The 18,056-nt window shown below is 38.4% G+C and overlaps 1 protein-coding gene across 1 annotated transcript in view; it reads left to right on the top strand.

Moving 5' to 3' along the window:
* Positions 1 to 17,871, top strand: part of LOC119140612 (E3 ubiquitin-protein ligase NEDD4-like) — a 162,154-nt gene extending 144,283 nt beyond the window's left edge. The window contains 15 exon segments of the mRNA XM_037372095.1: positions 1,746 to 1,811; positions 3,141 to 3,330; positions 3,333 to 3,369; positions 4,988 to 5,109; positions 5,976 to 6,046; positions 7,985 to 8,080; positions 11,596 to 11,669; positions 14,201 to 14,261; positions 14,660 to 14,693; positions 14,696 to 14,718; positions 15,246 to 15,303; positions 15,306 to 15,352; positions 16,188 to 16,284; positions 16,818 to 16,890; positions 17,550 to 17,871. Coding sequence (XP_037227992.1) covers positions 1,746 to 1,811; positions 3,141 to 3,330; positions 3,333 to 3,369; positions 4,988 to 5,109; positions 5,976 to 6,046; positions 7,985 to 8,080; positions 11,596 to 11,669; positions 14,201 to 14,261; positions 14,660 to 14,693; positions 14,696 to 14,718; positions 15,246 to 15,303; positions 15,306 to 15,352; positions 16,188 to 16,284; positions 16,818 to 16,890; positions 17,550 to 17,652 — 1,152 coding nt within the window. The 3' untranslated portion in view covers positions 17,653 to 17,871.
* The last annotated feature ends 185 nt before the right edge of the window (positions 17,872 to 18,056 follow it).

Raw genomic sequence — 18,056 nt, 5'->3', positions numbered from 1 at the left:
AGGGAGCCTTCCCCCCTCCGCCCCCCCAGCTCTTCCCAAACCCTGTTTAAAGTAATGTGTATGGTGTCAAACCCCAGGAATTAAGGATCCTTAATTCTCAAAAAATTAATTGTCAAAAAAATTGCAGAGAATTAAGGAATCTCACTTAAATTCTTAGCAGTTATTTGTTAGAGCCAGACTGGTACCTGTCATAGTATCATTTTTCCGGCCTGTTCCTGTACATTAGTTTAATTCACAACTGTTTTACGGCCATTTCATCTGAAGGCTGAATAACTTAGGTTGCAGTCATCGGCCAGGCGATCGGGAGTATGGATGGCTCTTATCTGTACTCCTGCTTGATGGCTGATGCACTTCAATGCTTTTGTGTCTGGTAGTACTTGGTACCGTCAGAGGCTTGGTCTCTTTGGGTGTTTGTGCACATACCCTATCTGGTGCAAAATCAAAGGAGTCTGATGGCAACCAGTCAGTAGCAGAAAAGAATATTGACACCTTACTGACTACTGTGATGGTCAGCAACTGGGTGGCTTATGGATTAACACCAAACATGGCAATCTTCTAGCTTAGCGTCAAATCCTTGCTTACCTATCCAGTATGTTAGCAGGAAAGAGAAGTGCAGGGTTCAAATAGAAATGTCCTTCAAAACCCTGAATGACAGAGGTTGTGAGAACCTTTGTCGAACCTTGAGTTGTCTGTGCATGGAATTGTCCTGAGAGGCCTTTTGGGTATCTGGAAATCCATGTAAATATTACAGAGACCTGTGGCATTTGTTAAGGGCTGTTTACATATGCCAGAAACCAATTTCCAGCTCTGCAGATTAATGTAATTCTACCAACCTCTACTGTGTCATCTTTTTTTTTTTTTTTGAACTTCTAAAATTTTTCTGTTATGTTGCTGTTACTTAAAAATGTGATCTAACTCACAGGCAGTTGCATTGAGTGAGTATTCAGATAAATATTACACAGTGACTTGTACTTGATTCAAAAGAACGTTAATTTGTTTATGAAATGCTTTCAGTTTCTGGATTAAAGTCATTATGAAAATGTGTATTTTCATTATAAGTTATTTACAAAATAGTTTTGATATAGTTTGATACTGTTAAGAATTAATTTCATTCATGTTGGGCTGAAAAGATAATTTCTACCCATGGACATTCCCCTGCCTAGTCAACTCTGCTGTGTAGTTACATTGTTCCCTGTGCTTTTTGGAAGGCAAATGCTGTTCGTTGTTAATGTCATAACTTTACTGGAGCCCCTTAACTTGTTCTTAGGTTCATTTTTGAAAATTCTTTTAATTTTGTGTTGTTTTGAGTAGCACCGAACATGTTTAGCAGCTGTGCAAATCTATATTCTGTGGTAACACTAGTGATTTTTAAAAGTCAGTTATCATATGGCATGCTCATTATTTCCTAATAAGACACATGGATGGCAGCAACACATTTCAAATTTTTTGTCTGTGTTAAAAATTGCTTTTGCTCTTTTCTGTTCCTAAAAGCAGAAAAAAAATCAAATGAGGGTAAGTAGAGGACCAGAAGAACTGGGTCGAAAGTTTTCATACCTTTTAAGTTACACACTGAGAAATGAGGAAATTTTGGCTGCTGTACTTCATGAGTGGTGAGCTTTAGATGAACCTATGGCATACATATGTAGATAGCATGTCTTTAAGTTTCTTTTTGGTTTAAATAATACTGGAATATCAAACTGCTGAACAGCTGGAATAATCTGTATTTATGATTCTTTCTCTGATAGGCAGTTCCGTATTCCAGGGAGTTCAAACAGAAATATGACTATTTCCGGAAGAAGTTAAAGAAACCAGTGAGTAGAAACGTGCTGCTTCATGTTGGAATCAATTACACTATGTCTGGGAGAAACACTACTATTCCAAGCATAGATGCAGAATGGGGTTGTATCTTGCTCTAACGTACTTGCCCATTTTTCTTGATTGTGCTACGACTGAAGAGGTTAAGTAGGAACCAAACAAATTAAGAGAAGTTTGAATTTGATGAATTTCTCAACAAAAACATTTACAGATCTTTAAGACTTACATTTTTCTACTTGAACGCAAAATGAGAATGATGAAGGCAGCAAGGAGGTAGCAGTGATTCACCCGTTCTCATTGCAACCGAGACTAATTGGTATGTTAGTTTACAAATAGGCTTGAGAATTTATATTTCTCCTTCATCTGTGACAGTGAACTTTGAAAGGCAGAGCTGGAACAAGCTGGCAGAGCCCACAGTTGTGCTGGATCTGGCACAAGCTTCTAGTTTCTTGTGTGTGAAAAAAGTATTTTCATTAACATCTTTAATGTAAGAGAGTGTTTAGTATTGGCTTGCATGTGATACTAACTCATAATTTAACAGTAAATAGCCTTAGCAACACCAACTATCGTTTGAAGGGGGACTTGCCACTGTCTTTACCTGTTTATTGATAGCTTCTTGACTTCTCGCCTTGAGTTTGGCCAGTGATTGTATACAATAAGCACTTCAGTTGTCAGGAAAAAAAAGCAAACCTTCCGAAACAGTTGTTTTAAGTCAGTTTTATCAGGAAAACTATACCTGGCTGTGTGTCATGTTTTTGTGTTCATCCAGTTGTTGTCTTAAAAATTCTTAATTTGTTTCAGTTCTGTCTTTTCTGAATTTAGCTCCCTGGGCTAAATCATAATGGGTGTTGGCTCCCTCCTGTTTAAACAGAGCTTCTGAAACATTTTGGTGGCCTGATTCTCATTTGTTTACATCTTTGCAGTTTGCTTCTGTTGTCTGTATGCGACCAGATGTTTCTTGTGAAACTGTTCCAGCCTTTATAGATACCTGAGTAAAGTGGTTGCATAAATCCTGTGCACTTGTTTCTATTTTAAGCTAAAATGCCCTTAAAATAGAGCATAGTCACATCATTAGCACTTTCTTTGGTTTGTTTTTTTCTTTCATTGTTTTGTCAAATATCATAGAAACCTCAGAACCACCACTACACCAAGCTTACCTAGTTCACCATATACTATCAACCTAGTAGACTTGGAGAGCACTGGAAAACAAAAAAGGGGAAACTTTCTACATCATATGATTTATCTGTCATTACCACTGGTCAACAATTTGCTTGAAGACTTACTTATTGAGACTAACAAGTATAATATAATCTTCTTTCACGTAGGCTGATATACCGAACAGATTTGAAATGAAACTACACAGAAATAATATTTTTGAGGAGTCCTACAGAAGAATCATGTCTGTGAAGAGACCTGATGTACTAAAAGCCAGGCTCTGGATTGAATTTGAGTCAGAAAAAGGACTTGACTATGGAGGGGTGGCCAGAGAATGGTTTTTTCTCTTGTCCAAGGAGATGTTAACCCTTATTATGGTCTCTTTGAATATTCAGCCACGTAAGTGTCCATTAAAATGCTTCCATTCATAAGGGGATATATGTTAGATTTTGCATGAGAGCAAAGTTACACTGGAAAGTAGTTAGATCATCCTTCGTGGTGCATCACTATGCACACTTACAGTCAAATCTCTCTGTTCTGTATTATCGTTTCTTCCTTGCTTTTCAGACAAACTTTCAGCTTGTCATTGAAATCTCATAAACCATTTTCATTATTAAGACAGTATTCGTTGTTGCCCTGCTTGCAGCAAAACTGCCATTTTTGAGGCTGGTAATAGTGAAAAGACTAATGTCAGATGAAAGACTTTTTATGCTCTCCCATTACATTGTGAAACACCTGCTGTCCAGAATTACAGTGCTCCTTCATAATTAGCTCATAAAACAGCTTCTCATTTACATTTCAGCAGTCACACGGCAGTGGCTTTACATAAGTTTAAATTTGTATTTGTCCAGTTTTAAAATCTTTGAGCAATCCATTAGTTTAAATGAGAGAGCAAGTCTTTTCTTACAGTACATTGTTGTAATATGCTGTATGTAGTTCCACATTGTCTACTTAGCTACACTGAGGATGGATTTCTTAATTGCAGGCTAGTTGTGATGGTTTTATGTCAGTATCTTCTGAAATAACTGTTGAATAGATTGTAAAGCAGATGAACAAAGACTGCATAATGAGAGTTTTATCACATATGTGTCTCAGAGAAGACACATTCTGCCATTGAAGGGAAACACAACACTGACTACTACAGAATGTCTGTGATAATAGAGGTTGCTGGATAAACATTTGTTTTGAAATATTTCCACTTATGGGATATAGGTCACTGTAGGTATTTAAAATAGAATGTTATTTCATTTTAGGTTCAGAAAGCTAAGAATTTTAAGAAATAAGGAAAAAAGTCTACTTAAAACCCCTGTATCTTTCTTCACAGATTAAGAACATGCAGCAAATTAAAAATACTACCTTTACACTAATGTCTTATTGTGACACACACATTCACACAAGTCTTAACGTTTTGTTACCCAGTTAAAAGTTCTTAGTCCTTTGACAACTGTTTTCAATATTCTGGTGGTTAAGCTTTCAGAGACATTCTCTAGTGTGCAGTTTAAGGTGCTAGTAAGAAAATATGCTTTATCCTAGGACAGTCAGACCATGGGCCTATACTTAATTCCTCTTCAGTACATTCAGATATTTCAAGAACTAAAAGCAACTACTGCAAAAAAGAATCCTAAAATTGTAAGCCCTGAAATTTGGCTGGAAAGAGTGAATAATCAAACCCGGCAGAAGAGATAGCTTAGGTGAAATTCTCATTCCACTGAAGCTGGTGGCGGAATTTCACTGTTTTTCAATGACGCCAGGTTTTTATCCTTCAAACAGGTTAGCACAGCCCTTACACTTGCCACAGGTGGAATCCTGTTGATCATAACAAGACAGTTTGGCTTAGGTCAGCCTACCCACAAACTGCGAGATACTTCTGTTGAGGAACACATGGAGAAATTACATTGTACACTTGCAAAAATGAACAGGAAATGGCCCTAGGCTCAAATTATTATTGTTGTATCTGATTGGCAGGTTATTTAAAGATTTGGTTACTTAGATATTTTTTTTCTTTCCTCAAAAAAAGGGACAACTATACACTTCAGATTAATCCTAATTCAGGTCTTTGTAACGAAGATCATCTGTCATATTTCACATTTATTGGTCGGGTCGCTGGTCTGGCAGTATATCATGGGAAGCTATTGGATGGTGAGTTATTACAGTTATTACTCTATGGCTGTGCTACTGTTGCTGGATTTTTATGAAATGAAATGCATCAATAATTCATATGCTTTAGAGTGTTTGTATTTCTGGAGACAAAGTCTGAGAGAAAGTAATGGAACTGGAACTGTTAGAAATTACATTCCTGATGTGAATGGTGATTCAGGAATTATAGTGCCTTACTTAACAAATATGTTTCATATGACATTTTGCTCCTTTCTCCACTCATGCTAAAACTACAGAATCAGCATTGCTAAATAATCACTATTTCTAAAGGAAAATGCTAAATTTATATCAGCCATTTCCATGCAAACCTGCAGCCAAAGCAGTTGTGTGGGTGTCAATTGCAGCGTATTTTGATCTGTAAAATTGTTACTGAATGATTTAATGAGAACATGTGATTTCTGCTGAACTGAAATCCCACAATAACTAAGCAAGCCAACATTATAAACTGACCAAATCTTATTTAGCAATGGTGTAGCACATTAGAAGAAGCAGCTCACTGTCCTGTTTTTCACTGTCCTGACATTTTTTAAATGGTGATTTTAGATGGCTTAGAGTACCTTGAGATAAATTTTGTGTCTCTCTGCCATTAATGATATGGTGTCTAATGGCATAATTCTTGTAATTGAAAAATTGGACTTTCTGTGCCTAGATAAAAAATGAGCCTGCTGTGTTAACTTGAGCAGTTACAGCACTGTTACTTTCAGGAGGTTTCTTCCTTGCTGGCACACTAGGAAATACCATCACACATTGTCCTTCAGCAGCCATATCTTTATGGAGGGTGAAAATGCACAACAGTGGAGGTAACATCTCCCCCCTCTCTGCCCCCCCCTCTCTGCCCCCCCCCTCAGGCTTCTTCATCAGACCTTTTTACAAGATGATGCTGGGGAAACCAATTACTCTGAAAGACATGGAGTCCGTGGTAAGATAACATTTAAATTGTATCAGCATTAGCAATTACATGGGGTTTTCCTCCAGGGAAATTTATGAGCTATCAATTCCAATAAATCGCATAGTGGAAAACACAAGATCATAGTTGCAGTAACTTTAGAAAGGTGTGTACATACTTCTGAAGTAGAACAAATTTTCCCAGCTAGAATGTGGTTTCAGTACCAGTGTACTAACAGAGGCAAGAGGGACAAGGGAGAAAAGGTGTGAATAGGCCAGTAAGAAACGCAACAGGAGATGTCTCCATTATACTCACAGGTTTTCCACTGGGTCAGCTTTCTCCGTGTTAAAAAGGAGTATCACCACCAAGCCCTTCAGCCACCTTGTCATGCTGTGGAGCAGGAAGAGGGAGGGTGCAAGTGCTTAGTTCTGGCCTGGTGACATGGGAAGTTGCCCACAGTGCTGGAAGGAGGAAGGGCTGCTGAATGATAAACAATTTTCTCGAAATACACCTAATGAATGCAGCACAGCTTATGCCCTAATACCTATTTCGGTTTTGTTCCCTGCACTTTCACACCTTCAGCATTAATTGCAATCAAGTACTTCTGTGTTGGCACTCCCTGGGAGAAAAGTTTAATGTCTTAATTTGTATTGTGAAATTAGAACAACAGTGAATAGGATGCCACAGATGCCAAGTTTAGGTGTGTAGCATACCGGTTTTGAAATACAGTACATTGCAGGTGTGTACAATGGCTAGATACAAGTGGTTTACATTCCATTAGCAGGATGATACTTGGTTTTTGTCTTTCTAACCTTTTGAGGTCTTTGCAGTTTTTCCACTGCTGTGGACTTTGGAGAACCTTGGAGCTTTTTTTTCCCCTTCCTAAGCGTTCTCTGTTACACAGAGTAGTTTATCGGGTAAGATGCTGCAGGTTGCCTCTGCAGGGGCGGGGCTGGCTGTGAGCCTGGCCACGCCACCTGTGCTGCACTAAGACGGTCTCCAACAGCAGAGGCAGCTGACGCTCAAGCCAGCACAGAGGGAAGATTAAAGATGAGATGGCTTGAGCTCAGGTACAAGCTAAAACCAACCTCATGAGAGACATACTCAGAAGGCCTGAGTTCAGGGTAGTGTATTCCTCCAGTAGTTGGGAAACCTTTTCCTTTTAGCTCTGCAATAGCTGTGCTTGCTCTTGTCAAGTGTGCTCTGTGTAAGAGTAACATGCAGTTTATTCTTTCTTATGTTGTAGAGTTTTACAGATTTTCAGTTACTGACATAAATGCTAGTTCAACTGCTTAATGTCTCCTCCAGCTCACTGTATCATAGTCACCAGATTTTGGCAGGTCATTCTTCTCATGGAGGGTACATGAGTAAATAATGTTTTAACTTATTATGAAATCAAATATTTTTTTGCACTCTTGCTTGGAAATACTTAATGATAGCTATACATTTGTTTCTGTCTTTTTTTTTTCTTGGGTCAGTCTTTAATTATGAAGCTGATTACACGATGAAGATACAAACTTTCAGGAAAAGAGTGGTCTTTTGTTCAGCAAAATTTAATGCTTTCAGTAACAACAATGAAGCCAGTTATGGTGTTATACATACTGATGTAATGAAGTGCCATATAATTGTGTCAACTAGATGTACAGTTTTACCAAAGTATTTTCTACCCAATTAATGTCACACCACTATACATGTTACCTAATAGATATGCAGTCAATTTATTGTGTATATATAATGCAATTACAAGTCAATTAAGAAAAGTTACATGAATCTGAAAATACAGCATCTAAGAAAAATAGATATGAATAAAGTAATCCATCTTGCCTTGCTTTACAGTAGCTGTGCAAATAAATGAGTTCTCATCTCCCAGTCCCTTTGGATTTCTAATTTCAGATGTTTTTATTTGTTCAGTTTGAAGTTAAACTATATATTTACTGTTCGTATTTTCAAACTTTGTTTAATCTGCTGTAGGACAGTGAATACTACAACTCTTTGAAGTGGATCCTGGAAAACGACCCTACAGAGTTGGATCTCATGTTTTGTATAGATGAGGAAAACTTTGGACAGGTATGTAAAGGTTATCTAATAGTCTGTCTTGCCTTCTTATTTTTGATTATTGCCAGAAAGTAATGAAATACTGAGCAGTATCTCATGGTTGTGAACTTGATCAGGGCTATTGAATGTTAACGATCAGTACCGGCAGACTATGAATATTGATCTCTCTTTCTTCCTGAACTGTGTTAAGACTGGGGCTGCCAAAGAAGGAAAATATGTGCTTGTCAGTGAGCAGTGACATCTTTGTGAAAGGCAGTATGTGAAGCTGGGTAATACTTGCAATGAGGAGTAATAACGGTGTTACACAGTTCATCTTCAAAAACAGTCTCAGCCTGGGACTGTTTTGGCTGTTATAGGTTGAAGATGTTCTCAAAGGACAAAGTAAGTGGTAGAATGGTAATCAGTGAAGTACTTTGTTTATAGTGTCTTTCATATAATGCAGGCAGATGACACCACAAAAGGAAGCATGCCTATTTTCAGAAGTTGCACAATCTGTGGATAACTTTCTCCGTTACAAGTGAAAAATGTTAGTTACATTTTTAACAATTTGAGAATTAATTAGGTGGGAGTAAAATTCATCAGCTGAAGTTGTACCTCATTTTATCGGTAGAAGCTGTAACAACAGCTTATAGTACACTTTGCGATACAGCCTGTCTTTACAGAGAATCCTATTAAAACAAACTTCAGGGATCTGTGTCAGCTTCTTCATGGAGAAAACTTGCGTGCAGATAAATGTCTTGTACATAAGTATACGTGTTAAATTTTATTTGAGGACTTAAAGACAAATGAGTTTATTTACCTGAGCTTGGAACTTCCTTGCCTATCATGACTGGGTTTTTTTAATTTGTTTACAAGCTATGGATCTGAACCATTGTGTAATGCATGCACAAATGTAGTGACTAAAACATACTGGTTTTGTACAATATTGGGACTTAAAAATACCTACCTGTATCTCTTTAATTTGGTTCTAGGCTTTCATGACCTTTCTTAGTGTTTCCACTTCATTTAACTCTTAGACCTAGGTATCTTGGCTCCAGGCACCACTGGTATTGTGGACCACAGTGCCTTTTTAAAAAGCTGACTTCCAAATTTCAACACACATACACACAGAGTGTACTGTCAGGAACATTCTGATAGACTTCTCAGTGCTCATTACTTTTTTCCTGAAGCAACATAAGGTTATCAGTTACACGGAAAACTAGGGAGAACATTAAAGCCACGGGATTAAAGGTTTTTGTAATACACTGGGTGGTTTGTTGGTAATTTTCGTTCTTCTGTTCTGTAATGATTTAGCTTCAAGTTATTCATAGCCTTCCACTGCCAGCTTTCACTTCTGCTGGCAGAAGTTTGTTCTCTGACTCAAAGCGTAAATAACTTACTTGGAGATACTTTCTGCTCTTCTCCGAACTCTGTAATACCTCTAATAGCTAATTCTGGCATTGCCAGCAGCTTGGGTTTTGTTTACTTTACGATAGATGCATCTGATTCCAGAAGAAAATAATAGTGTTTCCGTCACACTACCAGTGAGATGCAAAATAAGCAGGACAGATGTTACTGAAGACAAGCCTGAGTAGGCTCAGTAGTACAAGGATATGCTATAGTGAGGAGGAATTTCTCTAGCTAGAGACTGTAACATCTCCTCAGTCCAAATGCACACAAGACTCTCTCCAGCAGTTCAGAAGTGCCAGCAAATACTGACTGCATTGGCTGTTTCTGCCGGTGCCACACTAGCTGTTGCCAGCACTCTGGGGACTGCTCAAAGTCAAGGGACCCCAACTCACTGTTGGGAATCGTTTTGCCTCATCTACAGTTAAACTACTGGAGCTGTATAGAAGTGCACTTGGGAACCTGAGCAGGAGATGGTACCGCTTCCCCAGGACATTGTGTCTGTGCCAGGAAATGTTTGCATTGCTATAAGCTTCTGTATTTATTTATACTTCATTTATCACCAAAACCTTTTCTGGAGCTAAAGAATCACAAGAAACCTTTCATAAATCTTACCTTCTTAATACCCTTCCTTACTTAATAACCAAAAATACGGTTTCGGTAGTTTTCACAAGTCTGAGAAATACACAGGAGACATTTTCAACGTCTGAAGGATGGAGAGTGATCTTCAAAAAGCAGAGCAAGAAAAGGTCTGTATTTCTCATAAGTTCTTAGGGGCTCTGGAATACTGATTTCATTTCTTAAAGAGAAGGTATCTTCGGGTGGGCAGGAAGAAACAGGTACCAAGAAGCCTTCTGTTTGTGCTCTCATGTCTGGGATATTCCTGACTTTATCCTATTTAAATTTAGCAGTATAGCAAGCCTTTTCTTTACTAGTTCTGCACTGTCTGGAATAAACTAAGGTTTCAGAGGTGTGTAGGTTCCCTATTAATTAGTTATCCGTAATAGTATAGTCATCTTTTTGTTTCTGTACAATAATAGGTACATTTATTCAAACAGACGTATTGTACTGTTTTTCTCCTTGTTGAAGCATTTGGTGTTAATCCAGTCCTGAAAAGAGCTATCCAGTGTCCTCCTTTCACAGCTCTGTTTATTTACTAATGAATTTACTGTCTTATTCAACCACATCATCTGATTTAATTATTAAAGATTAATAACAGCTTTAAGAAAAGGCTTGGTTGAGCGTGGGTGCGCAGAGTCACCTCTTGGTTGCTTCCACTGGAACCACACTCTTGAGCTGAAAGCAAGTTGACAGGAGCAATGTAATGAGTTACAAGCAGCGAAGTACTTGACTTCCCTTCTCTCCTGCCCAGACAGGACACGCTCACAAGCACATGTGCTTTACAGGGAGGTAACCCAGGCAGTGTGCAAACACCAGCGGCTGCAGTCAGGAAAATGGCTTGTAGCTGCAGCTCTGGAGCGTAGGGTTTGGGAGCAATTTTGTGTTCAGCACTAACTGCTAAAAGCCACCAACTCTTAGCTTTCGTGGTACCTACCCAGCATTAATTCTGTGCGTTCCTGCTGATAAATCACTTTCTTCACAAATAACTAACGTTATTTGGACTTGCTGTAGTTTTTGTGAACTGTAAATGAATTTGGTTTTTTCAATCTTACACTCCATGGTGACACTGTTCTTACGAAATCTGTGCTTAACCATTTCTGTAATCTGTTTTTATACTTCTTTTTTGACCCTTTTATGAGCAGTTTCTCTGTGGATTCCCCACCCCCGCAAACACCCAAGCATTCTGAAAAATCAGAACACGTTTTTCTACCCTTGTTACAAGGGAACATGTTTTCTTTACCCAAATGAACAGCTGTTTGGGACTAAGAGTTTGCTTTGGAATTATTTGCTCACTTGCTAATGAATATGATCAAAAATTCATATTTACAAGTGATCATATAATAATTTGTTCCTAATGATGCCATCTTTAAATGTGGAATGTTTTGATGTCTCATTAGCTTTTACAGCGTGATAATTTTCTGATACTACTTGTAAAATGCTGCTCAGGGAGAGCAAATTTTGTGAGAAATATGTCCTGAAATAATGTTGTGTTGTGTTTGTTTTTTTCTTTCAAAATCCAGACATACCAAGTCGACCTGAAGCCAAATGGGTCAGAAATCATGGTAACGAATGAAAACAAAAGGGAATACATTGAGTATGTATACATTTATGCAATTTATCCTGAGTGTAAGAAAGCACAGTTGTACTTGTCTTATAATCTACCCCACTGCAATTACTGTGGTTGGTACTATGCTAGATCATCAGAGATCCTTTTAAAAGAAGATTGTATCGTTAACATTGTTTATACCCTGATCCTCAGCAAGTTTGAATTTTAACCTTTATAGTGCTGTGAATTACACTGATCGGGGCAGTCTGTGGCATAGTAGGGAACCTATTTTCTCCATAGGTAGGCACGAGGAACATTCAAGGAGGGATGGGATTCCTCTGAATGAGAAGTATCTGCATCTGAATTACTCAGAAGAAATGGCCTCTCTTGGATGCAGTATACTTTGTAATTTTATTTCATTTTAAAGTAGACATACCAATTTTGCCCACTTTCAAGCCTGCCTCTGTCTGTTGCCTTAGTGACTGGGGCAACTAGCTTTGCTTTGCAGATCTCCAGAGTAGCGATGAATTTCTGCCCTAGGATTTGCAGGTTTCCCATTAACTACTAGGTCGCAGAATACAAATGAGTGCAGATTGAACACTAAACTGGATCTAGAAAAAAGAATGAAAATAGGGTGTCTGTATAATTTATCAAGTTTGTATTTGCTTGCCGTCATGGTCTTCATTCAGGGAAGAATGGGAAGCCTGTAAATGTTTAAGCGTTCCTCTAAGAGGAGAACTTTGTAGTTGTTTTTAATCTCATTTGCAGTGCTATGCTACAGTGATTTGGCTGTAATGGTGGAACAATAAGAGATTTTTACTTTTATGGGTTTTTTTTTTGCATTACTTCGTGTGTAATATATTTGCACCATCAGCTCTTTATTTTTTCAGGTGCATCTTTTTCAGGTTTGAGATGCAAAATTTAGACATTACAAACTTTATTTTAATCTCTGTCATAGTGCAGAAATTAAAAGCACTTTGTAAGTATGCAGGCCAGAATTCAGAACTGAGTGAGGTTTACATCTGGATAATTGTTTCATGGCTGGTCGCACTGTTTTTGTAACTTTAGAGTCAAGACTTATATGCTCATTTCGAGGTGATTAATGCAACTTAAAATGTTTCAAATATTTTTCCCTTTAATTCCATTACAATAGAACTATTCTGGTTGTACTTTAAAAACAAAACAAAAAGCCAGCAACAACACCTCCCCTGCCCCCAAACGGCAGGTGTAGTCACAAATGGGAGTTTATTTTTGCCTCTGTGTCTTTACATAACATTCAAGCCATGCATTCACATGCATATGTAGTGCTTATGGGATATCAGGTAGATCGTGAAGAACCATTGTCTAATAGAAGACCTGGTGGTTGGTTTGCATTATTTTATAATGAAATACTTACTGCAGAAAAGAAGGAAAATAGATAAACTGTCTGAATTTAAGCATCATGAGAAAATCACACTAGGAATTTTAGTAATCATCAAATGAGTATATCTGGTGCTGTAACACTTCCTTTGAAAATTCAGTTTATTTAACGCTGGCCAATATAACGGCAAAATAGAGTAAAGTAAATTGACTGCTTGGGTTTCCTGAAACCCCACCTAGGAAATGTGCTTCTGCAGAGCCTGGCTCAGAGCGTGCCCTCCAGCACAGCCATCACCCCGTCACCCTTCTCTGCTGCTTACACAGACCAGATCCATCATTGCAGTGTTGATATCAAGAGCTGGCCAGATCTTTAAATTACGTTCAACATTAAGGTTTCTAAGTTTTTCTGCCTACCAGAATGTAAAATAATAAATTTAGCTCCTACTTGCTGGCATTTTTAATTAGTGCCTCTTCAAAGGTGAGAAAATATTATAATTGCTATATTTATGCAAATTAGGAGTGAAACATGCTTCAGTAGGAAAGGCATTGGATTTCTAAAGCATTATTTTTTTCCTTTGATAGTGCAGGTCTTATCTGTTTATTTATAGGTAGGCTGGTTTATGTGACTACATCTGTTCTCAAATTTTGTGGACTTCATTGGGAATTGTTAATTACTCAGAGCTCTGGAAGAACAAATGGCTAGTCATTTAAGTACCTAAAGCTAACAGTAAATACATCATCCAGAGTCTGGATTACAGCCTCATTTAGAAAGAAATAAAAGCAAGGTGCAGAATTTGTAGGCTGTTTCAATCCAAGGCAAGCTTTTTTGCCACGTTCATCCTTGAGTTAATCTCTGTAAGAACAAAAAGGTTAATATCAGACGACATGACAGTGTCACATTAAAAATTGTTGGTGACGTTGAAAAGTTTTAGCTAGAAAACATGGGAAGTATATATGTAGGGTCTGTGCTGCACACTAATGTGAAAATACTTATGCAGTAACTTGTTTGTAGGCACTGGGGTTTTTGCAGCAATTCCATCAGTCACACAAAATAAATTTGAACAGTTAATAAGTTATTCAATTTCCTTAATATCAGAGTGTGTCTGGGAGATGGACGAAGCTGTGAGAAACTGAAACTACTAGGGTTACTAACATCTCTGAATGTTTAGTTTGCAGTCTTCTAATGATTGTGCTTATGTGGTTTTGTTTATCTGCTACAGCCTGGTCATCCAGTGGAGGTTTGTGAACAGAGTTCAGAAACAAATGAATGCGTTTTTGGAGGTAAGGTTCTTTAGCTGCCTTTTTGTCCCAGAAAATATTTTTATTTTTTATGCAGACTTTTTGCACTTCAGTCAGTGTCTGTGTAAGGGAGTGGGGAGCTTTGCATAACCACAAGAGTTCTGGAATACTTAGGTTTTAGGAATTTACAGTTTTACCTTGTAGTAAAATAGATAATCTTTCCCTTATAAGGTCATTCTCTTTAAAGCTTAAATTATTTGAGCTTGAAGTAATTTAGCGATTGATTTTTTTAAATTAGGGACTTGTACTTCAGGTAACTGAGTCTTTCATTCTCAAAACCGTTCTCCTGTCATTTACTTTGGTTCCCTGAAGCCAAAGATCCTGTTAGATAAAAACTTAATTTTATGTGGTATGCGAACTTTAACTTTGCTTTCTTTCAGGGATTCACAGAACTTCTTCCTATTGATCTGATTAAAATTTTGACGAAAACGAACTAGAGGTGAGTTTGTTTATTGCTGATCTGTTGTCTCTGGACAGTCATGTTCACCACAGAAGGATGTGTTATGTTCTAGGCTGATCAGTCATCACTTAAAAAAGGTGAATTTGCAGACAAAGGTGCTTTGCCTGTAGTAGGACATGAGATTTTTCTCTCTGATGAATAAATCTCTTGATCACATAAATTATGCGAAACAGTGAGGTGGTTGAGTAGGTAAGTAGCTTACCGAATTAATGCCATTGTGCCTATACCAGTCATATTTTTAGCAAAATAACATAAAAGGTGCTGTCACATGATGCATACATACATTGTAGTGTGTGGTATTTCTCCAGTAAAATGAAATGTTTTTGAGAATTCTCCTAAAGAGAAGCTCAAAGTTTCCTTTATGTTTGCATTTACATTTGCACAGCTTAGCTGTTCACAAGGTCAGACGACAGAGGGAAAGCATAACCCTGTTTTTCTGATGAAGTGCACACAATAACCCAATGCCATCTTCAATTAATGCCATAACAATTTACTTCCCTGTGCAGTTACTGATGTGTGGCCTTGGCGATGTTGATGTTAATGACTGGAGGCAACATACGATCTACAAAATGGTTACTGCCCAAATCATCCCGTTATCCAGTGGTTTTGGAAGGTAAGATTGTTTTACCACATCTGGCTTCTCTGACTATTCCTAAAAGTGAAAGTTTCTGTACTGTTTTTGGAGTCAGTTAGGGAATCTTTTTTTCTTCATGCAAACTACTGAAAAATACATTTGTGCATGTTGGAAATGACAACTGTGGTGCTCAAGAGAGACTGTACTAGAAATAGACCCAAGACACGAGGTTGAATCTTTGGTTTTAGGTGAGGGGCCTTGCACTATTTGTGAAGTAAAATAGTTTTATGAAAAGGATGTCTGTATGTCCCCAGAAAAACTACTAAAATGCTTCTTCCCATAATAGCTGTAGATTTTCCAAAGGGGGACGTCTTTTTCTTAAAAATACAGGAGTCTCGCAGCTTTGTGTATGCACTTCAAACTTTGCTTCCAGGTTTCTTACATCATCTCCGTGGCCACAGCTGGTCTACATGAGGAGCAGTACTTGTAGCCATCCAGGCTTGACTGGGAGGTCCTGCTGTAGCACAGTGCTGACCTTGTTCTCTGTGAGCCTTTTGCATCAGTCTCATCTCCAGGGCATGTTTGCGGTGGCAGTGCTCCCTTGTGCCTCTGCCTCGGGGCAGGTCCTGCAGCAGAACCAATCCAGAGCTGCTGGGAGCTGCCAGGGCAGTGTCACACTGCTGTGGCCCAGTGACAGCTGGGAAGGGATGCTCCCTAGTTCACCAGGGAAAACCTGCTGCGTGACCTGTATCACGTCTTTCAGAGTTACATGCCTATTACAGCCTAATACAAATAGATCCTTTACTCAGTTTTTAACAGTGACCTCTACGGCTGTGGCACTGAAAAGACAGTGACTCTGTGTGTTTGTCAACAGGCCGTTTTACTGATGGATGCTGAAAAACGGATTCGATTGCTGCAGTTTGTTACTGGGACATCACGCGTGCCTATGAATGGATTTGCTGAACTTTATGGTGAGCCTCCTTCCAGCTGCTTGCAGGTTATACTCACCACTGGCACAGCCACACAGCTTCTGTGTGTTCATTTAACCTGGGCACAACTGAAATGTAGCCGCAGCCAGCCTTTGGCAGACTGATGCACACAGGGGTTTGTACACTGTGGCTGCTGTGCAGATGCTCTCCTTAGCTCCCAGAGGAGAAGTTTAGGCTGACAACAGGAGTAATAATCATGGTAAGAAGAGCAGAACACATGTTTAGCCAAGCACTTTGATTATTAAATGTTAATGTCTGAACTTCTTTTGCTTTACACATATTCTACACAAAGGTGGTTAGATAAACAGAACAAGCTAACTAGCTGGGCCTGGAAATAACCACATTCCTGTTTGCTTTAATGTAGTTTTAATTAAGGGAGTTTGTACCAGGGGCGTAGTGCCAGTTGAAAAATCTAGCCTACAGTTTATGCAAATATTTAATGTTAAAAATAATAGTTAGGTGGTCTCTGTAGTGTCAAACAACTTACATTTCATATGATTCTTATTTTCAACCAGGTTCAAATGGTCCTCAGCTGTTTACAATAGAGCAATGGGGAAGTCCTGATAAACTGCCCAGAGCTCACACATGGTAAGTCATAAAGTCATAAAATCCCTAACTTTTTATAATTACTGCCAAGAAAGGGGGGGAACTGATGACCATGCTTCTCTCTAACAGACTTTAGCTTTGGATCACTATTCTGTAAAACACAAAACAAACGCCACAACAACAAACCAAAACACATTCCAAAATCAACCCATTCTCTTTACATTTCAGTTATCTGTTAGGTTTTGCAGGACCTTTTCACAACTTCCTTTCAGATGTTTCTTCTTTTGCCCCAGAGAGCAGTCTGTCCCATCACTTCCAAACACCTTTGCTGAGTCTTGGGAAAGCAGCCTTTGGCAAAGATGAAAAATTTTCAATCACCTAAATGGGATGGTGGGTTCTGTTGGCTTTTTTCCTTTCTCGAGTGTTTTTTAGCAAATTCCCACTTCCAGCTCTTAAAGGAAAGCAGGCACATAGTTACTTCTGAAAGCTAACTTTGGTCTGGGCAGGGGGTTTCACATGCTGCATGTGGGGAACATGAGCATAGTGGGGCTTGTCAAGGACATGGTGGAGGTTGCCCACATTTGGACAATACAACGCATTCTCTGTTAAGGCCCTCAAAGTATTTCACCTTTTCTCTTTCAGTAAAATCATATGCATTTTTCAATGGACTATTAAACAATTCTTCTCTTTCTAAATTTCAGCTTTAATCGCCTAGACTTACCTCTTTATGAATCTTTTGAAGATTTGAGAGAGAAGCTCCTCATGGCAGTTGAAAATGCTCAAGGATTTGAAGGAGTGGATTAAACATTGACCTTTTTCCCCTCCTTCAAGCAAGTTCTGCTTGCACTTTTGCATTGGCCTGATGGACTCCGAGTGACTATGGCAGAGCAGTTGCACAGCGTTGGTTCATGGAGCAAATCTCTTGAGGGTGCAGTTGCTAGAATACAGAATTTGAACTGTCATCTGTGGGTGGCTTTTCTGACGTTTCCACAGCAGGTTATCAGCTGCATAACATGAACTGATCACATTTGCAGGACTACTCTATTTATGTTATGCCTCTGTAGGCAAAGCCCTTAATAAATATTTTACATAATTTCTAATGACAATGAATGGAATTAATCATTTTACAGGTATAGTATGACAACTCATGTTTACTTTTTAATTGATTTAGAAATTTTCAGATTTTATTTCATTACAATTAAATATCA

Source organism: Falco rusticolus, chromosome W (genome assembly GCF_015220075.1).
Source record: "Falco rusticolus isolate bFalRus1 chromosome W, bFalRus1.pri, whole genome shotgun sequence".
NCBI lineage: Eukaryota > Metazoa > Chordata > Aves > Falconiformes > Falconidae > Falco > Falco rusticolus.
Note: the sequence above shows the minus strand (reverse complement) of the source record. Positions and strands in the feature narration are given on the sequence as shown.